This window comes from Caretta caretta, chromosome 1 (assembly GCF_965140235.1).
Source record: "Caretta caretta isolate rCarCar2 chromosome 1, rCarCar1.hap1, whole genome shotgun sequence".
In the NCBI taxonomy this organism is placed as follows: Eukaryota; Metazoa; Chordata; order Testudines; family Cheloniidae; genus Caretta; species Caretta caretta.
Window position 1 is genome coordinate 349,751,723 of NC_134206.1, and position 26,699 is coordinate 349,778,421.

At 46.7% G+C, this 26,699-nt stretch overlaps 1 protein-coding gene across 6 annotated transcripts in view; it reads right to left on the reverse strand.

Moving 5' to 3' along the window:
- The window catches only part of AHCYL2 (adenosylhomocysteinase like 2), a 215,161-nt gene that overhangs the window by 44,150 nt on the left and 144,312 nt on the right, over positions 1–26,699 (reverse strand). For 3 of the 6 annotated variants that reach the window (XM_048836778.2, XM_048836780.2, XM_048836781.2), the window contains exons 2-3: positions 21,227–21,335; positions 7,421–7,537 (exon numbers count right to left, since the gene is read on the reverse strand). In XM_048836778.2, coding sequence (XP_048692735.2) covers positions 7,421–7,537; positions 21,227–21,335 — 226 coding nt within the window. The remainder of the gene's footprint in view (positions 1–7,420; positions 7,538–21,226; positions 21,336–26,699) is intronic. The other 3 variants (XM_048836779.2, XM_048836782.2, XM_048836783.2) reach the window with 1 other exon arrangement.

Here is a 26,699-nt window from a genome sequence, read left to right on the forward strand (position 1 = left end):
TGAATGGGTGGTTCTCAGAGCCTGGGCTTCAGCCCGAGCCCAAATGTCTACACTGCAATTTTTAGCCCAGTGAGCCTGAGTCAATTGACGCGGGCTCTGAGACTCAGTGCCACGGATATTTTATTGCAATGTAGACATATCTGATATGGACTTCTCAAGAACCTGATCCACACTGTTTGCCCTCCTCCCCTGATGAAATTCTCTACAGTTTCCCTCCAAAGAAATTTAAATCCTTTCAAGATCTTTTGGCAAGAACTGCAGGCACACTGGGCCACTGCCATAACCGCCAGAAGGGCAGCATGGCTAAAGTGCTCTAGTCCCTCCACACAAATAACCCAGAGGGGAAGATCTTCCCTTTGAATGTTGGGAGCTTTTTAGTGCCTGCAAGAATGAGAGCTTACAGAAAGTGAAAGATTCAAGGTTCACTTTGAAGACTCTAGGAATATATAAACCCTCCTTCAGAAGGAAGACTCCCTTTAGATACCACAAACAATATCTGTTGACTTCTCCGGACTGTCAAGAGGAAACCACACCAACGGTCTTCCTCTCTTCTGGCAAACACAGATCTCAGTCTTATTGTCAGACGCATGTGTCTTCATGCTGTGTTTCAAGCCCTCCTTCAAACACCAAGTAAAAGTTTTGGAAGTATACTTGAGAGCCTCAGACCAGTCAACCTGGATGTACTAGACATCAACCCTGTCTCCACCTCGCTTCAGAGGCCACCTGTTCCCTGTTTTTGAAAACATAGAATAAAATTATCACAGACAAGTGGGTGTTGGAAAACTCTTGGAGTGGCTACACCATACAATTGCACTCCATAGTTCCAAATTATTCACTTTTTCCATCCCTCTTCAGGGACTGTTCTCGCAAAAAAACCCTATCAGAAACGAGAATTCTGCTCTGTTGCAGATTAGTGCAACCGACACACTTCCCAATCAATACTGGTGGAAAGTGGTTATTCCTGTTCTTTTCTTATTCTGACTAGACCTGGAGGGCTCCTTTCTATTATGGCTTTTAGGGCATTCACTCAATACTTTAAGTTTTGGATTATGATTGTAGTCTCCATTACTTCCTCTTTAAATCTACAAGATTGGTTTGTAGCTCTCAGCTTCAAAGACACTTATTTCTATAGATCCATCAGACCGTCACACAGGAAGTATAACTGTTTCTGAATCAATAAGGTTTGCTATCCATATGGAGTTCTACTTTTTGGCCTATGTACTGCTCAGCTGGTATCTACCAACTGCCTTGCACCAGGCTGTACAGCAGCACAGCTAAGACATCAATGTGACAGTGTATTTCTGTACCTGGACAGCTAATAAAGGTATTGTCACTACAAGAAGTTCAAGACCCCTTTCAAAAAACATACTCTCGATTCAGTCCCTGGGCCTCAGGATAAATCAGGAAAAGTTATTTTATTCCCATCTACAGGATCGCATTCACGGACGCAGACACACACTCCACAACTACAAGGATTACCTGACACCACAAGGCTTCAGGAGATACTCAGGACCAGAAAACTGTTACACGCTCCATCCCAGCATCAAGCCAGAACAATTGTACAATTGCTAGGATTGATGGCATCATGTATTCTGATTATTTCCTTTGCCAGATTAAAAATGAGACCTCTAAAAACCTAAAGAACATGGACTTGAGAAAAACAAACCACCTACGTTCAAGGGCTCTTTCAAGCCTCCAACTCCCGCTCCAGTTATCAGCAAAACAAGAAAGCAGACTGCACATACATATGCCAGAACTCAGAACAATCAGACTAACATAAAAGAAATTCCTCCCACATATACAAATACAATACTACAAAAAAACATAATAAACCACTCTTCTATGTCCAGAGGATTGTATTCACCAACACATCACATCACCAACTATTCAGCTCCCAGACAAGGAGAATACCTGGGCAGACCAACTCAGCAGAACAAGCAACATGACACACAAATAATCCCTAAAGACACACTACAGGCTTGTCCACACGATAGCTTAGTGTGTGGCAAACTAGGGCACTGTATGCTCACACCCTGGCTTGCTGTGCATTAAGGGTATGTCCACCTTGCAATTAAACACCCACTGCTGTCCCATGTCAGTTGATTAGGGTTATGGGGCTGTAAAACTGTGGTATAGACATTCAGGCTCAGGCTCGGGCTCAAGCTCTGGAACCCTATGGGTATGTCTACACTACCCGCTGGATCGACGGGCAGCGATTGATCCAGCGGGGGTCGATTTATCATGTCTAGTCTGACGTAATAAATCGACCGCCGAGCCCTCTCCTGTCGACTCCTGTATTCCATCGCCGCGAGAGTCAACGGGGGAGCGGCAGCAGTCGACTCACCGCACTGAAGACACTACGGTGAGTAGATCTAAGTACGTTGACTTCAGCTACGTTATTCACGTAGATGAAGTTGCGTAATTTAGATCAACTCCCCCCCGCACAGTGTAGACCAGGGCTTAGTCTTCAAGACTTGTTCATTATTTCCCCATACCCCAATCTGTGGAACACGACAAACATCTTGTTGCAGCACAAGAGAATTGCAAATAAGCAGAATAGCGCTCCTGAGGAGGAACAAGTTGCAGTTCCCTGACAGTTATCTTCTCCCTGAATTAAAGCCATCAGTTTCTGCATGCCTTTTCCCCAATCCCCTTGATTCAAGTGTTATTGGAAAGATAAAAGACAAGGCACATGGTTCTACTGATAACATCAAACAGGACCAGATAGTTTTGGAATTCAGTGGAGTTGAGGCACCATTTTCTCTTCCACTGGTTCTGGATCTTTTAGCATAACTGAGGTCTCATGCTTCACCCAGATCAAAAATCTCAGCAATTGGAGTTTTCATCAAACTTCCGTGAAAACATTTATCTTTCTTCCAAGGAGTCTCACAGTTGTTAGTGCAAAGCCTTCAACTAGTACGTAGCCAAGTAGAAAGAGTCTCAGTTTTGGTGACCATCATAATATAACTGAATCTGCACCAGCGTTTCCCACGAGTGGGGATCTGTACTGATAAAAGGAGAAAGAGGAATTACCTAAACTGAAAGTTGAGATCCACATTCCATACCCGCACTATTCTGATCTTAGATGGTCTGAGAAGGAACTTAGGTGACACAGGGGGTCCACTCCCCCTTATGCAGCCTCTCATGGAGTATCCCATGTCTCAAAGCATGTGTGCTGTGTCCTTCCAGTAGTCAGAACTTTCCAGAGGGATCCAAGCTTCAACGGAATGCTTGGTTATATCCCAAGAGAATATGGGAATTAGTTACTGATAAGCTACTCAAAGGAGTCAAGTTATAGGGATACAAACTCCTCTTTCCAGCGCTCCCACAGCCTTTCATTAGCATTTAGGTGTCAGTAAATCTCAACCAAGCAGTTAAAACCCTCCGTTCTGTACTGCCAGTATGCATATGGTCTTTTACACAGCACCCAGTGTGCTTGTAATTGACTATTCTAGCCTCCCGCAGGCACTTTAGAACACCCCCAGGGGAAAAAGCTTAGTGCTGGTGCTGTCTGCGTGCCAGGCTCCCCAAGACCTGCTTGTGCCTAATCTGCTTATTAAGAATTATACATTACTGAAATTTCTCTGCAAAGGATCTGTCCCCTGCAAGGGTGTGAAAGGCAAGTCTGACCCTGCAAACAGCCCATCGATGGCAAAACACATTCAAGGAGGTGAAGAACTAGAAGCCTATTTTTAATAAAGAAAGCAAGTTATACAATATTGAACACTGGGATCAAAAATTTCAGAAGGATTAACTAGTTAATGCAGGATTATTTTCCTGAAAACAGCTAATCTGTGCAAAGGGTTTTTAAAACCGTATCTTGGTGTTACTCCTTGGGCTGAATGTACTTTTTGTAACCAAGCCTGAAAAACATAGGTAGTAACCAGATTTTCATACATGCTGCGTTCTTTCCTGTTAACAGCCACAGAGGAAGTTATGCTATGTGTGAGCCCTAGTATCCTGTGGCACTTGACAAAATTACTGAGGTCAGGATCTCCCCAATACACATATTTTGGAAAGATACTAGAAGTCTGCAGGATTTATCTCCTAAATTTAATTTAAAGTTTAGGTCAGGACCCCCATTTAGCAATTTACAAGTAAGCAAAACAAAGCTATGTGATGTCAAAGAAATGGCAGTTGCCAGGCAGTGTTATCCAATGGCCAAGAAAGGGGAAAACAGCTGCAAACTAGAAATGGTCCCAACTGGCAGGAACCAGAGGGGGATCGGAACTTTCCCAAAATTCAAGGATGCTCAGATTTAGGGTTTGGATCCAGGAAAATCTGATTACTGATACCACCAGACTCTTTTTAAACAGTGATAAAAAGAGGAACTAGGGTACATTCCAAAAAAGGGCACTTCCCCCACTAACCAATTAATCCTCCCTATGACCTGCACCTCCTAAAGATGGCTATTACAAGCTAATAGAAAATGTACCTTGGTCCTTTTCTGTTTGACCCCACTAAAGTTATGAAACAGCGTGAGAAAGAAATCAATCTCCTTTAATTAAAGATATTATTAACTTAATCTTATTTCAATAACCAATTTATGTGTGTAATGTGCACAACAACAATACTTAGCACTTAAGCGCTTCAAAGCGCTGGACAAATATTAACTAACTAATCCTCATAACACCACTGCAAGGCAGGTAAGGATTATCCTGATTTTACAGAAGGGGGAAAACAGACACTGGAGATTAAATGATTTGCCAAAGGCCAAGCCACTTAGTCACTGGCGGAGACAGGATTACCACATGCAGACCACTAGGCTGTGCTGCGTTGCTACTGTGACTAATGCCAGGTCATACAGTTGCAAATAGCTGCCTTTCCCCCTCTTGCTGTGACAGCTAGCTGGGGAGACTGGCCGTGAAACTGTACTGTGAGCCTTTTGGCATACCTACAAGACACACAAGATGACTACCACAAGTATAAATACAGCCGCAACACTGAAAGCATTGCATGGGCCAAAAACTGTCTGAATTTTCTTTCAGTGAAATACAGGGATTGGATTTTTATATAAGTAGGCTTCGAAGTATTAGGTTTTTATTGGTAAATGTTGGTAAATGTCAATTTCACTGTACACACACAAACCGATAAAAAATCTTTCAATAGATGATCATCTAAATTTCAAGATAGTCGAAGAAAGAAAAATGCTGCTGAGACTTAGAGTATGATTTAAGGATATTTACTTTGTATATTTTGACATTTGACATTGATAATGTGTTCTAAGAGTTATAAAGTTTTAATTTTTTACATCTCAAAGTCAACTGTCATTAAACTGTCTGCCCCTCCATCCCCCTATTTCCTACAACTCTTGAACATTTAAATAGATTAAGCATTTTTCCAATTTTTAACCCCATAACTTTTTGCAACTGTGAAAATTTTAATTGATAAAAATAAAAAAAGATTAAAAATGAACATCAATATTATCCATCATAATTACAAAAAAAAATCAAATTTTGCCAAGCCTATAAATAAGTAAGTCACTTGGCAAACAAACATATTACACCATATGCTGCTGGAGGTGTTTATGCTTTGCACTTGAAAATACAGGAAAGCATCCTCAGATTGGATAACAAAGTGGGACATGGGGGATAAAGAGGCAAATAATTGGCTCTTCAGAAGTATTTTAGGAGCCTCGGGGTTGAGTCACCTTTGTTAAGAGTTGGTTAGCAACAGCAAGAAAGCAGCAAACCCTAGAGGCAGGGAAATTCCCCCCAGACTTCAGTTTAGTGGTAGAATTTTTAACAAGGTACTCCCATGAGACACACCTATAGCACATCAGTGACCTATACAACTGGGAATCTTCTAAGGGATTTAAGGGAGTTAGGCGCTCTGCTCAATTGCTGGGGACCTAACTCCTCAGATCCCTTTGGAAATCCCAGCCTTAACTAAAAATGATCATTTGATTAACTTGGACACAAAAGAGGTCTTTGCCACTTTAAAGAAAGCAGAAAGAATGATTATCATTGGTCATTAGTAATAGTGTAGTGACTGCAAGTTGATATATTGAGATGATTCTTCGGTGTTTTACATGAAATGAATTTGGAGGGTCTCATTCAGACCCATTCCTAGAGGGACTGGAGTTCACATCACAAGAACAGCATAACTGCCGCCCATTCTGTGCAGAGGTGCCAGGACTCAATGGGCCTGTCAACTAAACTCCCCTTTTGGCTCTAAAATCCCTCTCTCCAGGTCAAGGATGAGGCACATTGATGGGAGTCTCCGCTACCTGCAAATGCAACTGTCCTCGGAACAGAGGGCTTCAGTCTCCAGGGCTGTCAACCCAGCACTTTGCATTAGCACAAAAATGCACTGTTTTATTAATACAAATTAAAATGCTGATGCTGTAATGGGAGAGACTAAGTAAGATGGAGGAGAGCTCACAGGAAATCACTCAGAGCTCTTTCAACTATGGGTCTGGAGTACCGACAAATTGAAGAAATATTAGTCTTTAAAAAATGACAGTCATACCAAATATTCACATTAAAATACTGATTAGCTCTCACAGATCTATATTAGAGAAATTCTAAACCTTAGTGCCAACTTAAAGCTTCAAAGGGGTAGCCATGTTAGTCTGTATCCACAAAAACAACGTGGAGTCTGGTGGCACCTTAAAGACTAACAGATTTCATAGAATCATAGAATATCAGGGTTGGAAGGGACCTCAGGAGGTCATCTAGTCCAACTCCCTGCTCAAAGCAGGACCAATCCCCAACTAAATCATCCCAGCCAGGGCTTTGTCAAGTTTGACCTTAAAAATATCTAAGGAAGGAGATTCCACCACCACCCTAGGTAACGCATTCCAGTGTTTCATCACCCTCCTAGTGAAAAAGTTTTCCTAATATCCAACCTAAACCTCCCCCACTGCAACTTGAGACCATTACTCCTCCTTCTGTCATCTGCTACCATTGAGAACAGTCTAGAGCCATCCTCTTTGGAACCCCCTTTCAGGTAGTTGAAAGCAGCTATCAAATCCCCCCTCATTCTTCTCTTCCGCAGGCTAAACAATCCCAGTTCCCTGGAATTTATTTGGGTATAAGCTTTCGTGGGTAAAAAACACAGTTCTTCAGATGCATGGAGCGAAATTAGACAAGCAATCAGAATTTTAGACAAGAAAAAACTTAAAGCTTGTGTTACCATGTGGGGTATAGTTAGATTTAAGAGTTCATTGAGACATACTTGTCCGTATAACTGGTATGGTGAACACTGAGTCTGGGATAATATTTGTATGGGAAGGACACAGCATGCATTGTTCCTTTGCACCTCCTAGGAACCCACTGTGAGGAAATACAGGCACTGTGGGAGAAATAGGTCAGCCGCAGGGTGAGTGTTCACACAGTACAGGGGCAAAGCAGTGGATTATAGTATTAAGGAACGTGGCATCCCAAGTACAAACATGTGGGTGAAAACCCTACTACACCTGGATGAGCTAGCCATATCTTCATTGCTTCCTTGGGGGCAGAGAGAGTTCCCTTGGCATTTGCCTGTGCTGAGTGTGGCAGGGAAGAGCCCACACTCAGCTGTTTGGGCCTCTCTTCTGCAACAATAGAAAGAGAGTCCAAGAATTAGAAAAAACAGCCTCAAGTCATTAATGATCAAGCCCACTTGTAACTAGGCTGCCCCCAAACTACAAGGTGAATTCTCCATCTGTTATTTAGAGAGTATGAAAAACATAGAGCCCCTACCCCCAAAACTTCATAGTCTCATTCAGAGAAACTGAGTCAATGGTTCAGATATGAGACATTGTCAGGGAGTTCAGCATAGGTGGCTTCTCAGAGGAGTGGGTTTTCAGGAGGGACAGGAGAGGAAGGACATTTGGAATACACAGCATGGGAGGATGTTCCAAACGTAGGTGCAGCAAGACAGAGGCCATAAAGCCAAAAGTGGGAGAAGACAACGGGAAAGAAGTTAATTATCCTTCGGTAACTGTGGTTTTTCAAAATGCTGTAGTCAGTGTGGATCCCACCATAGGTGCACATGCATCTCATATATGCACGCTCAGACCTTTTGCATAGCAATCTGTCAAGGGACTGTGCCCCGTGCCGCATTGCGCTTCTGTACAAGGGCATAAGGTGTGGGGCAGCCGCGACCCTATCTCAGTCCCCCCCAGTTCAAAGCCCGTGCTGATGAGCACTCTGACTAGAAGGGATGGAGAGCCGGTTGTGGGGCTTGCCCCACAGACCATAACTCAAAGAACCAGTTACTGTAGGGTAGCAATTCATTTGTTCTTTGAATACGTCAGCGTGGATCCCACCGTAAGTGACTGGCAAGCAGTATCCTCCCTGGAGAGTGGGGATGAATACTTCCAGCTGCATTGGTCAAATAATGATTGAAGCAATGCCCTCCTCAACTGGGCAACAGACCTGGCTATCATGACACGGTCATAACACGGTTTAACAAAGGTCAGTGGGTTGCTCCATGGAGATGCCGTAGAGAGCTCAGATACTGGCACGGGTCCAAAGGAGGCTGCTGCTGCTGCCTGTGCCCTGAGGGAGTGCGCCTTCATTTCTGGAAGGAAAATAACCCGTTACTCTCCTTCTCGTAACTGTTGTTCTTCGAGATGTGTTGTTCGTGTCCGTTCCAATCAGGTGTGTGCGCGCGCATGTGCATGTTGGCCGGAAGATTTTTCCCTTAGCAGCATCCATCGGGTTGGCCTATATGGCCCTGCCGACCTGCCACCCCTTCCGTTCCTTCTTGCCGGCTACTCCGACAGAGGGGTAGGAGGGCGGGTATTGGAATGGACATGAACAACACATCTCGAAGAACAAGTTATGAGAAGGTGAGTAGCTGTTTTTTCTTCTTCGAGTGCTTCTTCATGTCAATTCCAACCACGTGACTCCCAAGCAAAATTAGGAGCTGGGGTCGGAGCTGTCCACTAATTGAAGTACTGTTCTACCACAGGCCACATCATCTCTGGCCTGCCTAGTAATCGCATAGTGTGTGACAAAGGTGTGTATTGATGACCACATCGCTGCCTTCCAGATTTCCTGGGTGGGGACCTGAGCCAGGAAAGCTGTTGATGAAGCCTGCGCCCTTGTAGAGTGTGCCGTTATCAGGGGCGCTGGGATCCCTGCTAGATTGTAGCACTCAGCAATGCAGGCCACAATCCATGATGAAATGCGCTGTGTCGAAACAGGCTGGCCCTTCATCCTTACTGCGCAAAGAGCTGTACCGACTTCCTGAACGGTTTCGTCCTCTCAATGTAAAAGGCTAGCGCTCTATGGACATCGAGAGTGTGGAGTCTCTGCTCCCTGCTACAAGCATGAGGCTTGGGGTAGAAATCCGTGAGGAAAATGTCCTGGTTGATGTGGAACTGCGATACAACCTATGGGAGGAAGGCTGGATGGGGCCTGAGCTGACCCTTGACCTTAAAAAACATGGTGTAGGGCAGTTCAGACGTTAGAGCCCTGAGCTCAGACACCCTCCGGGCTGATAAGAACGTAAGAATGGCCATACTGGGTCAGACCAAAGGTCCGCCCAGCCCAGTATCCTGTCTACCGACAGTGGCCAATGCCAGGTGCCCCAGAGGGAGTGAACTTAACAGGTAATGATGTAGTAATCTCTCTCCTGCCATCCATCTCCACCCTCTGACAAACAGAGGCTAGGCACACCGTTCCTTACCCATCCTGGCTAATAGCCATTAATGGACTTAACCTCCATGAATTTATCCAGTTCTCCTTTAAACCCTGTTATAGTCCTAGCCTTCACAACCTACTCAGGCAAGGAGTTCCACAGATTGACTGTGCGCTGAGTGAAGAAGAACTGATGTTATCACCACTAGGAATGCAACTTTGAAGGAAAGGTAGAGCAGGGAGCATGTTGCTAGAGGCTCAAAGGGATGCCCCATGAGCCTAGAGAGGACCAAGTTAAGGTCCCAAGCAGGAACTGGTTGGTGGGCAAGCGGGTACAACCTGTCGAGGCCCTTCAGGAAGCAACAGACCAGGGGGTTAGCGAAAACTGAGCGGCCCTGTACCCCCGGATGGAAAGCCAAGATGGCAGCCAGGTGTACTCTTATAGAAAACAAGGAGAGACCTTCCTGCTTTACGTGGAAAAGATAATCCAAAATCTGGGGCACTGAGGCTAGCGCCAGGGGAAAGTTGTGCTGAGCTGACCAGATTGAAAATCTCTTCCACTTGGCCAGGTACATAGCCCTAGTGGAGGGTTTCTTGCTGCCCAGGAGAACCTGTCTGACTTGTTCTGAACAGCTCGAATGGATTCAGCCATGGAGCCTCCATGCTGTGAGATGTAGCGACTACAGGTTTGGGTGCTGGAGCTGCCCGTGATCCTGCGTGAGAAGGTCCGGGAAAAGTGGCCGGGTAATTGGGGTTTGCACTGACATGTCCAGGAGAGACGTGTACCAATGCTGGCGGGGCCAGGCTGGTGCTATGAGAATGACCTGAGCCTGATCTCTGTGGATCTTGTGGATGAGTGGTAAGGGTGGGAAGGCGTATCAAAGTGGACCCCCCCAATGGACTGTGATTCTGGAAGGAGCAGAACTGCTAACACTTCCTGTTGCGTCACGTGGCGAAGAGGTCCATCAGGGGACAGCCCCAACTCTGGAAGAGCGAGGTTGCGACATCCGGGCGAAGGGACCACTCGTGGCTGTGAAAAGACCAGCTGAGACGGTCCGCCAGCTCATTCTGGACCCCTGGAAGATACGATGCCTGTAGATCGACTGACTGCTCTATACAAAAGTCCCATAACCTGAGGGCTTCCTTGCAAAGGGGAGAGGAGCATGCACCCCAATTTGTTGATACAGAACATCACGGTTGTATTGTCCGTCATGACCGATACACATCGACCTGCCAAATACGGGCGGAATGACTGACATGCTAGGCGTACTGCCCTGAGCTCCCTGACATTGATATGAAGACGGAGATCTGTCTGTAACCAGAGGCCCTGAGTCCTGTGGTCCCCCAGATGAGCTTCCCACCCCAAATCTGACGCGTCTGTCACTTGTGCTAGGGATGGTTGTGGGGCAGCAAAGGAAACGCCTGAGCACAGCTCCTGAGCGTCCGCCCACCACAGGAGCGAGTCAAGGATAGAGAGAGGCAGGGTCACAATCCTGTCCAAGCTGTCCCTGGCAGGTCTGTACACTGATGCAAGCCACGACTGCAGCGGTTGAAGCCTGAGTCTGGTGTGCCAAACCACATACGTACAGGCCACCATGTGACCGAGAAGTTTGAGACAATTTCTCACAGTGGTGGTGGGGAACTGCCTGAGTACCTGGATCATGGCGTCAAGGGCCTGGAATCTCGCCTGTAGGAGGAATGCCCTGGCTTAGGTTGAGTCCAGAACCACTCCTATGAACTCTATCCTCTGGACCAGGGACAGAGTCAATTTTGCCTTGTTCAGTAGGAGGCCCAGATTCTCGAAGGTGGCTCTGATGAATGCCACCTGAGACCTGGATCGGCCTTTGATCAGCCAGTCGTTGAGGTATGGGAATACCTGTACCTGATGTCGCCACAGAAAGGCAGCGATGACTGCCATGCACTTGGTCAAGACTCAAGGTGCTGCTGACAGGCCGAACAGGAGGACAGTAAATTGGTAATGGGAACTGTTGACCACAAACCTGAGGCACTTTCTGTGGTTTTGAGCTATTGCTATGTGAAAATACGCGTCCTTCAAGTCGAGGGCGGCATATCAGTCTGCTGGATCCAGTGAAGGGATAATGGAGGTCAGGGAAACCATGCGGAACCTGAGTTTCCTCATGAACTTGTTGAGGTCGCGCAGGTCCAGGATAGGCCTGATGGCCTTCGGTATTAGGAAATAGCAGGAATAGAAACCCTCGCCCCTGTGCTCCAGTGGAACCTCCTCCACCACCCCCAGTGCTAGGAGCGATTGCACCTCCTGAATGAGAAGTTGCTCGTGAGAAGGGTCCCTGAAAAGGAACAGGGAAAGGGGGTGGAAGGGCGGGAGGGCACAGAATTGGATGGAGTATCCCCTCTCTACCGTGTGAAGCACCCTGCAGTCTAAAGTAATACAGGACCATGCACGGTAGAAAGGGGATAGTCGGGAGGAAAAAGGTAAGACGGTGTAGATCCAGTCTCTGGTCTGGTGCGCTGTCCTCGACCACACCTTCAAAAGGCCAATTTAGGGCCAGAGGGCGGTTTGGCCTGGCCTTGATTAGTGGAGGGATGTTGCCTTCTCCTACCGCTCCGGTTCCTCCTCCTAGAATAGTCCTGGCAGTTCTGCTGCTGGAACCTTTGAGAAGGTTGTGGGCGGAAGTGTCTACACTGTGTGGCAGCGGTAGGCAAGCCCAAAGATCTGAGGGTGGCTCTGGAATCTTTTAGGCTGTGGAGCCGTTTGTTCGTCTTTTTTGAAAAGAGAGTCTCATCCTCAAATGGGAGGTCCCGAATTGTCTGTTGGACTTCATAGGGTAACCCTGAGACTTGCAACCAGGCCCCCCACTGCATAGCCACCCCTGTCGCTAGGACTCTCATGGCAGCGTCTAAAGCTGCCTGCAAGGAAGCATAGGAGACTAATTTCCCTTCTACCATCAAGGTGGTGAACTCTGACCGAGAGTCCGAAGGGACGAGCTCCATGAACTTCGCCATTGAAGAACAGGTGTTATAAGAGTACCCGCTCACAATGGCCTGCTGGTTAGCAATACGGAGTTGTAGACTGCAAATGGAGTAGACTTTTCTACCCATGAGGTCCAGGCATTTAGCATCCCTATTCTTTGGGGAAGGACCTTGGAAACCTTGTCTCTCCCTCTGGTTAGCCACATTGACCATTAGCGAGTCTGCAGGCGGATGGGAGTAGAAATGCTCAAAGCCCCTGGAGGGGACGAAATACCACCACTCATTATGTTTGGCAGTGGGTGACAGGGATGCTGGCGTCTGCCACAGGGTCTTAGTGGTGTCCACCACTGTCTTTATGAGGGGTAATGCTACCCGTGAAGGCCCCGAGGGTGCGAGGATGTCTACCGTGGGATTTGTGTCCTCTACCACCTCCTTGACCTTGATGCCCAGACCCTGGGCAGCCCTGCGGAGCAACTGCTGTAGGACTGTTATCCCCTAACGCAGGAGCTATGGTCGTCCCTGCCATCACTTTGTCCAGCGACGAGGAGGAGGAAGCATGTGCCAGCAGTGGAAGCTCTCTACCGTCTGCCCCGGAGGGGTCATGTGACTCCTGGGGCAGCGTTGGAGGAGGCGGTGCTGAAGACGGTGCCACAGCCATAGGCATCGTAGCAAACGTTGGCATCAGTCTCACTGGAGGGAACTGTGTCGGCACGCTCACAAGAGCCACCCGGCCCGGTGCCGACATCGGCACTGGGGCTGTAGGTGCCTGCATCGAGGTCGACGTCAACAACGGTTCAGGCATGGGGGACGGGTGCGTCGACGTCGTGAAGGCCGGTGCCGAAGTTGGAGCCGAGCACGGTGCCACAGTTGACAACAGGGCTGGAGGCAAAGGCATCAGGACCGTAGGTGCCGGGGGCGGATGCACAGCGGAAGGTGGCACGAAAGTAGTGGAGGCCACTGGAGATGTCCCTGACCGTGGCCCTGGGTTCCTCCCTGGCCCTGGTGATAAGCCCAGGGAGTCCAGAAGGGCCACTGAGGCGGATTCTGCCACTGTGAAGGTCATGCCAGATGCTCCCATCTGTCTCTGCCCAATCTCGCTCTATAGCTTCTGCTCCTACTCAAGTGGTAGGAGTCGGGCTCTGACTCCGAGGTCTCAGACACTGAAGACCATGGAGGAGCTGATGCTCGGTACCTCAAACGTTGAGAGCTCGGGGAGCGGGAAGGCTCTCTGTCGGAGCGTGTAGGCGCCAATGGACAAGGCAAAGGGGAGTGCCTTGACACCATAGCCGGCTTTCCCTTAGAGTGCACCAGAGGACGTGGCTCCATCAGCGCTGAGGGTTCCTCCTTGGCAGGTGAGAACGGTGTCGTCAGGTGGAGGAGCTCTCTAGCAGCCTAGTTTGCTTCCGGCGTGGACGGGAGCTCCAGCTGCTGTGTAGGAGCCGGTGATTGAGGTGGGGCCAGACTCGACCGCCGCACCTGGACAGGAGTTGACATGGCCCCAGAAGAAAACGCCGAGGAGTGGCCCACCTGGGGTTGCACATCTTGAGGCTTAGCCGGAGGAGAACGGTCGTCCTGCTTTTTCTTCTTTTGAGACACCAGCAAGTGGGAGCAGTGCCTACTATCAGATGGGCCCCGTGAGGAGCTTTGGCGGTGCCGAGAGTCCCTGGAGGAGTCCTTCCTTGGCGCCAAAGTCGCCAACGGCGCCAGGGCGCTCCGTGTCGAGGACGACGCCGTAGGGTCAGAGTGGGGGCGTAGGGCTGCCTCCATGAGGATCACCTTCAGCCACTGTTCCCTTTCTTTAAATGTTCCTGGGCAGAACTCACAGCAGATCTTACAATGATCTTTCTGATGGGTCTCCCCCAAGCACCAAAGACATGATGAGTGCGAGTCACTCTTCGGCATGCACTTGGCGCAAGCCACGCAGTTCTTGAAGCCTGGGGACCGCAGCATGCCACGGCATCAGGGCCGGAGGGAACCCCCAACTACTATACTAAACTATTAACTGGAGTACTACTAAGAACTAACTAACTATATACATGGAATAGAGAAGAAAACTTGCTGAGCAAGAGCCAAGGGAAGTTCCAGCCACTGTCACTGTCGATAAGAAGGAACTGAAGGGGTGGCGGGGTCGGAGGGCTCTATATTAGGTGCCATGAGGGCATGACTCCAGGGGGCGCCCAGGCTGACCCGACAGATGCTGCTAAGGGAAAAATCTTCCAGCCAGCATACATGTGCGCCCACACACCTGATTGAAATCGACATGAACAAGCACTCGAAGAAGAACTATCTGATAGCAGATAAAATCTGAGTGGATCATGCGGTGTGTATGTCTGTGATGAGACGGCTTGGCCTTTTGATGAGCAGGATATAACCACGAATAGGTGAGGAGACAGGCTCAGTCATGTTATGGTAATAGAGCAAAGTTCTTGAACTATTCGGAGAGTGTAGCTGCTTCTCCCCTAGCATTGAGTGTTGTTTTGGGAGAAGACTGGCAGGTTAAATGGTTAATTCAAGTGAAATTTTCAGACCACTTTAGATATGAACTTAGGGTGTGGTCTCAACACAACTTTGTCTCTATGGAAGAATGTGTGAGGAGATTCAGCCATAAGGGCTTAGACTGGCTGAGCTTCCTGGCTGAGGTGACAGCAACCAGAAAAAACTGTCTTAAGAGTAAGGTGGTGCATCGAGCAATCCAACAGGAGCTTGAAAAAGAGGCTCCATAAATTTCAAGAGGCCAGTGGTGAGATCCCATGCAGGAACTGGGCCTCTAACATGTGAATAAGTAAACAGGAGGCCCCTGAGGAATTTTAATACCACTGCAGCTGATATTACTGCAAGGTGGACTTTCAGAGAACTAAATGTTAGTTCAGCTTGTTTTAAGTGCAGCATGTATTTCAGGATCCTTGGTATCAGGACCTCTCCTGGGTCCAGATTGTATTGGGTTGCCCAAGGAAAAGCCTTTTTCATTTGGAGGAGATCATTCTAGTACAGGGCTTAATGCTATGTATGAGAATTTCTTGAACCTGTCAAGAACAGTCCCTATCAGTAACGCTCAACCTGCCAACATCCAAGAAGTCAGGTGCCACAACTACAGCTCTGGGTGCAACAGCTGACCATGATTCTGAGATTTCATGTTTGGGTGGACTGGGAGATGGATAGGAGGCTGACTGGACATTTGCAATAGGTCTAACAGTCAAATTTGCCTTGTCCAGTAGAGAGCTATCAGGGTGGTCTTGTCCAGTCTGATTTTGGATATTATCCTGGGTATCAGGGAATTGGTGGAAAGGCATAGAGGAGGCCTTGAGACCACTATAGCAGGAAGGTGTCTAGTAAGAAGCTCTCTCTGGAGCAGAAGTTCGGTCAGAAGTTCATGTCTTCTGTAATGAATAGATCTATTGTGGGAATCCCTCATTAGTGAAATATTGGTTCTATGATAGAATTCTATGGCAATCATTTCTGATTGGTTACTGCATGTTTGCTTATGGCAGACCACACCCAGTGGAAAGGGCGAGGTGACTTCCGAAGGTCATACTTAGGGCCCTACCAAATTCATGGTCCATTTTGGTCAATTTCATAGTCATAGGATTTTAAAAATCATGAATTTCATGATTTCAGCTATTTAAATCTGAAATTTCAGTGTTGTAATTGTAGGGATCCTGACCCAAAAAGGAGTTGTGTGGTGGTTGCAAGGTTATTGTAAGGGGGGTTGCGGTACTGCTACCCTTACTTCTGTGCTGCTCTGGCAGCGGCTCTGCCTTCAGAGTTGGGCAGCTGGAGAGCGGTGGCTGCTGGCCAGAAGCCCAGCTCTGAAGGCAGAGCCACATTACCACGCTTACTTCTGCATTGCTGCTGGCAGGGTGCTGCTTTAAGAGCTGGACACCTGGCCAATAGCTGCCGCTCTCTGGCTGCCCAGCTCTGAAGGCAGTGCAGAAGTAAAAGTGGCAATACCGTGACCCCCCTAAAATAATCTTGCGGCCCCCCTCCCCCGCAGCTCCCTTTCGGGTCAGGACCCCCACTTTGAGAAACGCTGGTCTCCTGCCACGAAATCTGTATAGTATAGGGTAAAAGCATACAAAAGACCAGATTTCATGGTCCGTGACACGTTTTTCGTGGCCGTGAATTTGGGTCGGGCCCTAGTCATGCTCTTAGGACTGGCTCTGTTGCAGCCCCTGACAATCTCAACAAATTTGCTGATGCACTCTGGGAATGGGTGTGTCACCAATGAGGAAAGCTGGTGACGCCTGTCTCATTTGGGTTCTGCCTAGCATGATAGTGAGGCTGCTTGGTGTGATAAAATCTGTTCCTCTGGCTAGGCTGGGGTTGATGATGTTATGGTTGGTGGTACAGGGCTGGGGTGCAGATCCCCAGGGAGCACAAAATGGCCTTAGAGTCCATTAAGAAGTGCAGAGCTTTGCCTGTCCACTTGTTGATTAGTTCCATGACTTCAGAGGGCAGTTCTTTGATTAAGGCCTGCACTTCCCTGGGCATGCCCAATGCCTGAAGCCATGATGCTCTGTGCATTGTCATTGCCATGACCCTAGATCTGACAGTGGTGTCGGAAGAGTCTATTGCCAAGTGTAGGGCTGCCTTGGCCACTAAGGGACCTTCTAACTATTTATTTGAGCTCTTCCCTATTCTCAGATGGGACTGAAAAGGTGTCACCCTGTCCTAGGTCAAAATGAAAAGGAGTACTTGTGGCACCTTAGAGACTAACCAATTTATTTGAGCATGAGCTTTCGTGAGCTACAGCTCACTTCATCGGATGCATACCGTGGAAACTGCAGCAGACTTTATATACACACAGAGAATATGAAACAATACCTCCTCCCACCCCACTGTCCTGCTGGTAATAGCTTATCTAAAGTGATCATCAAGTTGGGCCATTTCCAGCACAAATCCAGGTTTTCTCGCCCTCCACCCCCCCACACAAATTCACTCTCCTGCTGGTGATAGCCCATCCAAAGTGACAACTCTCCACACAATGTGCATGACAATCAAGTTGGGCCATTTCCTGCACAAATCCAGGTTCTCTCACCCCCCCACCCCCCTCCCAAAAACCACACACACAAACTCACTATCCCGCTGGCAATAGCTCTGGGCTATCACCAGCAGGAGAGTGAATTTGTGTGGGGGGGTGGAGGGCGAGAAAACCTGGATTTGTGCTGGAAATGGCCCAACTTGATGATCACTTTAGATAAGCTATTACCAGCAGGACAGTGGGGTGGGAGGAGGTATTGTTTCATATTCTCTGTGTGTATATAAAGTCTGCTGCAGTTTCCACGGTATGCATCCGATGAAGTGAGCTGTAGCTCACGAAAGCTCATGCTCAAATAAATTGGTTAGTCTCTAAGGTGCCACAAGTACTCCTTTTCTTTTTGCGAATACAGACTAACACGGCTGTTACTCTGAAACTAGGTCAAAATGTTATATTTGACCAGAAAGGCCTGAGCTTGCCACCCATAGTGGGAGGAAGGCAGAGGAGTAGAATTTCCTCCAAAACTGATCAAGCTTCTTTAGGCCTTTGTCCTTTGGGGTGCTTTTATTGGACTTGGATTGCTCATGCACAGGTGAGACGACCACAGAGCCTGTTTTGGGATGGACGTAGAAGTACTCAAACCCTTCTGAGGGGCTTGGTAATGCTTTGCTATCCTTCTTGGGTGAGTGGTAGGTATCATGGCAGGCATTTGCCACAAGACTTTACTGGGATCAAGCAGTCCTTCATTGGGTGAGAAATCCCCGCAGGCCCAAAGATGTCAGTATGTTGAAAATTTTAGGAGATTTTTCTTGTATGACAGATGTCTCTATTTCTAGCATCTCTGCGATTGTCATAAGTAGTTCTTGAAATTATTTGAAGTCACACAGCACTGACAACAGCACTGATGATACTGCTGCATTGGGTGACGAAGATGGTGGTGAGGTAGAACATTGTTATTGCTTTTTCCCAAGACCCAGTGTTGATGGTCTGGCCAACAGTGCCTTTGGGGAGCATGGTCACTCTCTCTCTTCCCAGAATGAGATGAGATTGGCTCCTAGAAGCTTACGAAGGCAGATCCCACCAAGCTCAACAGAGCCACAGCACCATGCCATAGAGTTATGGCAGGCTTATCTGATATTGGCCAGTCCAGTGACATTCCTGATGTGACGGTTGCTGAGTTCTGCAGGGAGAGCCAGAGCTACCAAGGTCTTTCTATTGTGTTACCCAGGGAACTCTGGAGAGAGGATTCTCTGCTCAAAGGAGGTGAGAACAAGCAGAGAAGAGGAACAGATCTCCTCTAGTGGCAGCACTGAGGAAAACGACACTCTCAGTACCAGGATCTGCTTCAATACTGCTTCAAGTATCTCAGTTCTAAGTTCTTCCAGGGGAATACTGAGCATCCTCAGTGAGTCTGTTAAAGGCATAAATGCTGAAGGTTGTGTCACTGATGCCAGTGAACTTTTCCTCTGTGCTTCAGCGGTAGGTGGTCCCTCATCACTACCTCTCAATGCTGTGTGGGGCTCAGTGGTTTTCCTCCAAAGTCTTATGTGGACTTTCCTTGTGAGAAGACACTGAGCTCCATCTGGAGTCTCTGTCCTTGTGTTCAGGGAAGCCTCTCTTGGTGCTGCACTTTGATTCTGGAGACGTTGGCTTAGAGTCTTTTCTCAGTGCTGTCTTCTCTAAGCTGGCTTTAGGCATTGTGTATCTGCTAGACAGGGCACTCAAGGAAGGTGGTCGGTTCGTTACCTGGTGGGCTCTGGTACCTGTCTCCTCTAGGTCCAAAAAGATCTTCATAGTTTGTTCCAACAAATGACGCTTCTGTTGTGCGTCCCACGGCTTGCACAGCTTGGAAGAGAACGAGCAGGACATCTGTCACCTACCAGGTATATGACTCTCTCACAAACAGAAGAGGCATCCACTGTGCGTATCTTAATGGAAGTAGCCTGCTACAGGAAGGGTAGGCCTTGAAGCCCACAGGTTTAGAGTCTGTCATGTTAAGGCATCCAGAACAGGGGACTCTCGCCATCAAAAATCACTCCAAATGGGCTGAGTTCATTCACAGCGGTTCTTCAAAGGAAGCAGAAGAGGTCTGATTTATTTATTTATTTTCAAGAATTCTGAGAGGCTTAGCTGGAGTTATAGATCAGTACACTGGAGACAGACCAGGTTCCATCTCACAGCCACGGACAGAAGGAACTGAGCCACTCCACCCTTTATGCCTTCATATGGAAGTACGTGCAGTTCCAATGGATGCTGCTGTTCATAACATAAGAACATACATAAAAATGTAAGAAAGGCCCTACTGGGTCAGACCAAAGGTCCATCTAGCCCAGTATCCTGTCTTCTGACACTGACCAATGCCAGGTGCTTCAGAGAGAATGAACAAACCAGGTAATTATCAAGTGATCCAGCCCATCACCCATTCCCAGCTTCTGGGAAAAAGAGGCTAGGGACACCATTTTTACCCATCCTCGCTAATAGCCATTGATGGACCTATCCTCCAGGAACTTATCTAGTTCTTTTTTGAACCCTGTTATAGTCTTGGCCTTCACAACATCCCTTGGCAAGGAGTTCCACAGGTTGACTGCGCATTGTGTGAAGTACTTCCTTTTGTTTGTTTTAAACCTGCTCCCTATTAATTTCATTGGGTGACCCTGATGTGTTCAAAAGACTGATGTTGCACACGAGCGACTATAGTGGGATCCATGCTGACACATACTCGAAGAACAATTAGGACAGCTAATGTGGAGGAACACGATGAAATACAAGCACAGTTGTAAGCTGGGTGTGAAGTTGCACAGAGCCTTGGAGGGAAGGAGGAGGAGCTGGAAAGACACATGAGGGATTTGAGAGGGAGCAGTGGGGTTAGAGAGTCAGGGAAGCCTAAATCTGAGTTTTAAGCCAGACTCTGTGTAAGAAACCCGTTTAGTATAGCATCCAAGTGCCAATTGTATATGGAAAGAGGAAAACAGCAACACATTCTCTCTTCATCCCCTTTCCTAAACCTCATAGAGCAGAGGTGGGCAAACTATGGCCCGCGGGACTGTCCTGCCTGACCCTTGAGCTCCTGGACGGGGAGGCTAGCCCCCAGCCCCTCCACTTCTGTGCCCTCTCCCCCAGCCATGCTGCCAGCACTCTGGCCAGCCGCTCCTGCTCGGCAGTGGGGCTGGCTCCAGCTGGGGGGCGGGGCTGCGAGCTCCTGCTGCTCTGAGCAGCATGGTAAGTGGGTGGCGGGGGAGGGGGGTAGAGGTCAGGGTTTAGGGGGCGGTTGGATGTGGGGGAGGTTAGGGCCCGGTCAGGGGCTGGGGAACGGGGGGGTTGGATAGGCGTGGGGGCGTGGGGGTTGGACAGGGGCCTGTCAGGGGGCAGGGGGTTGGACAGGTGTCAGGGCAGTCAGGGGATGGGGGGTTGGATGGGGGGTGGAATACCGGGGGGGGGTCCCAAGAGGGGGCGGTCAGGGGACAAGGAGCAGGGGGGGGGTTGGATGGGTTGGGGGTTCTGAGGGCGGATGGGGGCGCGGGCCAGGCTGTTTGGGGAGGCACAGCCTCCCCTACCTAGCCCTCCATACAGTTTCACAACCCCAATGTGGCCCTCGGCCCAAAAAGTTTGCCCCTCCCTGTCATTGAGGTATGAAGGAAAAACTATGAGGCCGGCAGACAAATGGACAAAATAGCACTTGCAACTTAAAAAGACACACGGACAGAAGGGAGCCAGCAGCGGTACCTACCTGAGCTGTAGCTATCTGTAGATGATTGAGAGATGGAACGGGACAGAGAACGGCGACCGATTTTCGTTGGGCGCTTGTTAAATTCTTGCTTTTGGTCAGCAAACTGGATCTGTTAAGAAAGAACTCCAGTTACATGTGGTATAAAAAAATCCACTGCCTGACAGAGTAGTTGCCTAACAGCCTCAAAGACTACACCGGAGAGGGGCTACTTGCATTATTTCAGTGGAGACTGAGTAGCAGTTTCTATTATATAATTGGGGGTGTTAATTTGGGCCTATCTTAGCACACATGGTATAAGCCCATTTGTCCTCCACAAACACTTCAAACTCACGTTTCAATCACTTTTACCAACAGGCGCACTAGTTAGAAGAATAAAGACATTTCTGTTCCAGTAACTAAAGTGCTTTTTCTAAAACTGAAAACAGTGCAGATTATTAATCATAAAGGGGGCCCTCAGAAATCTGTAGAACTGAAGTGAAGGTTATTTTATCAACAGCAGACCTGACAAGAAATATGGAGAGCATGAGATGCTAGATACCTGCTGTGCAAAAGACCAAAGGTAGAACTAAGCAACCCTCATAGCAATACATCATACACTGGATTATTTAAGATTTGCCATAGAGGATGTGGCTATCATAATTCTGGGGGTGATGCTTGGAGAAACACCCAGCCTTTTGACTGCCTGGAAAGTTGGCATATCTGTATAAATGTGGTTGCTACAAAGTCAAAAAGGAGGACAAAGTAATAGCTGGATCACACAATAAAGTTGGTTTCAGAGTAGCAGCCGTGTTAGTCTGTATTCGCAAAAAGAAAAGGAGGACTTGTGGCACCTTAGAGACTAACCAATTTATTTGAGCATAAGCTTTCGTGAGCTACAGCATCCGATGAAGTGAGCTGTAGCTCATGAAAGCTTATGCTCAAATAAATTTGTTAGTCTCTAAGGTGCCACAAGTACTCCTTTTCTTTTTACAATAAAGTTGAGATCACTTCATCTTCTCTAGGGTAGAACATGACAGCTGTTTAACAGTGTACAGGAAACTCTATGTAACAGGTCAAAAAGTGAAGGACACCACTTGCAGCTGAAAATGCCATAGGAAATTTACTTTGGCAAACTGTAATTATCCAAATTGGAATTTGGCCAGGAGACTGACGCTAACACTCCTACAAACAATAAGAACGGCGATACTGGGCCAGACCAAAGGTCCATCAAGCCCAGTATCCTGTCCTCTGACAGTGGCCAATGGCAGGTGCCCCAAAGGGAATGAACAGACAGGTTATCACCAAGTGATCCATGCCCTGTCACCCAATCCAAGCTTCTGGCAAACAGGGGCTAGGGACACCATTCCTGCCCATCGTGGCTAATAGCCACTGGTGGACCTATCTTCCATGAATCTATCTAGCTCCCTTTTGAAACCTGTTATAGTATTGGCCTTCACAACACCCTCTGGCAAGGAGTCCCAGAGGTTGACAGTGCGTTGTGTGAAAAAATACTTTCTTGTGTTTGTTTTAAACCTGCTACCTACTAATTTCATTTGGTGGCCCCTTGTTCTTGTATTATGAGGAGTAAATAACACTTCCTTATTTACTTTCTCTATACCACTCATGATTTTATGGACCTCTATCATATCCCCCCTTAGTCGCCTCTTTTCCAAGCTGAAAAGTCCCAGTCTTATTACTCTCTCCTCATATGAAAGCTGTTCTATACCCCTAATCATTTTTGTTGCCCTTTTCCAAACCTTTTCCAATTTCAATATATCTTTTTTGAGAAGGGGAGACCACATCTGCATACAGTATTCAAAATGTGGGTGTACCATGGATTTATATAGAGGCAATATGATATTTTCTGTTTTATAATCTATCCCTTTCTTGATGATTCCCAACATTCTATTCACTTTTTTGACTGCCGCTGCACATTGAGTGGATGATCTCAGAGAACTATACACAAGGACTCTAAGATCTCTTTCTTGAGCGGTAATAGCTAATTTAGACTCCATCATTGTATATGTATAATTAGGATTGTGTTTTCCAATGTGCATTACTTTGCATTTATCAACATTAAATTTCATTTGCCATTTTGTTGCCCAGTGCTCTAGTAATGAATGTAGTATAAATACATCACGGCAGGGCTCTGTATTTACCCTCTCTCAATGATTAGATGTGCTCAGTTAACTAATAAAATGATGGGAAGGGGGCAGTAACTCCCAACCTGCAGACTCAGTCTGGGATCTGAGAATCAAGCTGAGTTCTTTCCATATCAGGCATCACCATCAATAATCAAAATCCTACAGGCCAAGATAGGCTCTTGACAACACCTTGGCAACCCTATTAACTTCAATGGGTTTGCATAAAACTGACTGAAGATGGAAAATAATTCTACTACACTGCACAGAAAAGCTTAGTCTCCAGTTCATTCTCCTAGAGTTGTCTTGACTCTGCCAGGCTAACAGAAATCAAAACTTATTTTTAGTTCATAAAGTCAGCAGATCTGTTCTGAAAGCGTGTAGCAGACAGAGCTGCGAAGGTGGTGCCCGTTTTATATAGACACCGTGTAGAGTAAAGACACACTTAGCACCCTTACTTACAGAAGAGGCTCATTGTCATCCTCTGCCAATGTGCTTCAACCCTTTCATGGATGTTACCTCCCGAGGAACACTGGAGGGGTGGGCGATGGGGAGTTTTTATTCCACCCTGTCCCGTGTCTTATTCCACCCTTGATCTCTGCTGAAACGGACAGTAAGAGGGCCAAATATAAGGTGGCTTTGTGATGTGGCCATTTGCCTAATAGGGACTGACTGAAACCCCATTCCACACAGATGTTGGATAGTAATAGCTACCAAACAGGACCAGATTTTTTTTTACTGGCGAGCTACCAGTGAAAGCTCCATTGCCCGCTGCCTATCCCCAGACCCTTCAAGTCCCTATAAAGGCATATCTTATAACTTTCAACAAAAGATTCTTTATTAAATAGAAGTTCAGTTCATTAAGAAAAACACAGAAGTAATTTGAACTTCTCATATTCCTAACTACACTTCTCTAGCCACCTTTCACCCAAAGATCACAAGGCACTTTGCAAGCACTGAGCTAACATCTGAGGTAGGGACTCATGTTTTAACAAACGGAGAAACTAAAGATATGAATTTATCTGACTCATGCAAGGTTACACAGCAAGCCAGTGGCAGCATCAAGGATAGACGGTAGGCAGTCTACTTTCAGTCCTTCCCTGCTCTAACCACTATTACTATGCTGCAATTCAGCAAACATTTCAGCGCACACGTCTATTAGTCACAGATAAATTCACTTCCAATGTCTGAATTTTTATGCTAGCTAATTTTAAGCATTGATCCAAAGTCTTTTGTGCGTGTGTGCTAATGTGTTAGAACTCTCCCAGTGAAACTGGTAATAACTCTTCACTTGATAATTAAGAACAATGGGCCAGATTCTTTGCTGGTGTAAATTGGCAAAGCTCCATTGACTTCACTGGAATCACTCTGCTCCAACAGAGGATCTGGCTCAATAAGTGTTAAGTATTTACACCTTCAGAACACTGTCAAACCATTAATTGTGATTATTAACCTCTTAGGATATTTTAAGTAGTTGGTTCTGTTTAGAGATTTCTCCTACCTGCCTGGAACTTGATTCCTTTCTGGGAGCAGCTCAAATTCAAGCACAGTAGCTTAAGCAGCAATGCTCTACATTGCCACAAGGGAATGCTAAATTTACAGTCCTGATGTCTCACTCCTTGCACTAGCAAGTGCAGGGAAGCAGCACTACATCACTAAAAGTGACTCTGTCCAATTTAATAGGGATATTGACTAGGTCAGTCTAGACCATGTCATCCAGAACATGGCCATGACATGAAGCCTGGTAAGCAGGTAGGGATTATTGGAGCTGATTCGGTGATACCTCAAGTCTCCGGCAGGAATTCAGAGAACTGTTTTGGAACTTTGGCAAGGTCATTGGGCTAATAAAATTAGTATGCTGCAATCATGGCTATGGAAGAAAGGATTGCAAGAAGGTTTGCAACAGCAACCCAGGGTTTTCCTCTGATAATCCTAAAGCTGGTATTGCCTAGAATACTCAATCAACAATAAAATGTTACTGAACACCAGACAACGAACAGAAAAAGGCAAGTGGTCACTCAAATTAAGGTGAGAATCAGGAGTTGCACATCCAGCCTTCAAACAGCTCTACTCCTTGTGAAACGGATTCTACGCACAATGGTATACACATGCCCTTTTCTAAGAATGCTGTTTTTCTACAAGAATGCTCTTTTCATTTAAACAGATCCCTCAATTAGTAGAAAGAAAAGGAGTACTTGTGGCACCTTAGAGACTAACCAATTTATTTGAGCATGAGCTTTCGTGAGCCACAGCTCACTTCATCAGAAGAGCTTTACCCCACCAGATTATTGGCATAAAATGATGCTCTAGGAAAAGTTAGATATGCTGGAAGGCTAACAAGGATGAATAACTCTTCTTGCAGAATTCAGAAAAAAAAGCAACATTCTGTTAATATTCCCCTGCATCATCTGTTAAGGGATTTTCAATGCAAATGCTGTAAAAAGTGCAATAATATTTAGCATTTATATAGCATGTATAGAGATTTCAAATAACTTTTTTCCAAAGTAACACAGGAATGTGACTTGCCCAAGTTCACAGAGTAAACCAGTGACCAAGTTACGCAGAACTAGAACCCAGGTCATGTTACTACCACATCTCAGCTCTAACCACAGGAATGCCAACTCAAGCCAAGAGTGAGTAATTAAAACAGGGCACTGAACCCCAAGACACGGCACTTACATACCAAACCAACAGCAGCACTATATATAGCAATGATATGCCTTCCCAGTCGTGTTTTTAACTAGCATAATATTTCACTAAGTCCCTCTGATGAAACTATATCCTTCCACTCTCATTCACAGTCCTGTGTAGGTCAATAACTGGAATTTGGTTTCTATAGGACAATTACTATAACCAGCTCAGTCTGGTTGTACATTATATACATATTTCTTATGTATATGTATACACACAGTATGATGGTGATACACACATACATACACCATCATACTGTGTGTGGGTGTGTGTCTATGTAAAATTTTTTTATAATGGTACAATTTCTAGATCAGGACTGCAGTTCAGAATTGGAATCTCTGCAACAGAAATATGCCCTACCTAGAAATGTAAGAATTGAGATCTTTAAACTTCATTTATTGTCAGACCAAAATTCTCATTTAAAATTCTATTAATTCACACCTGTCCTCCACAAGGCTAAGTCCTCCACAAGGCTAAGCTACCCCAAAAAGAGCTGTTTTCCTGCTGCACCCGAGACAAGCTACCACCATAACCTGTAATCAAGACTCTCCCTTGCTACTTGACACCAACAAAAGCAAGGATACTGATTACATGTAGAACCTGTTTAGACCAAGAAACAAAAGTCCCTCTGAAGGTAACAATCAATTTCCCATGAGAGTTAG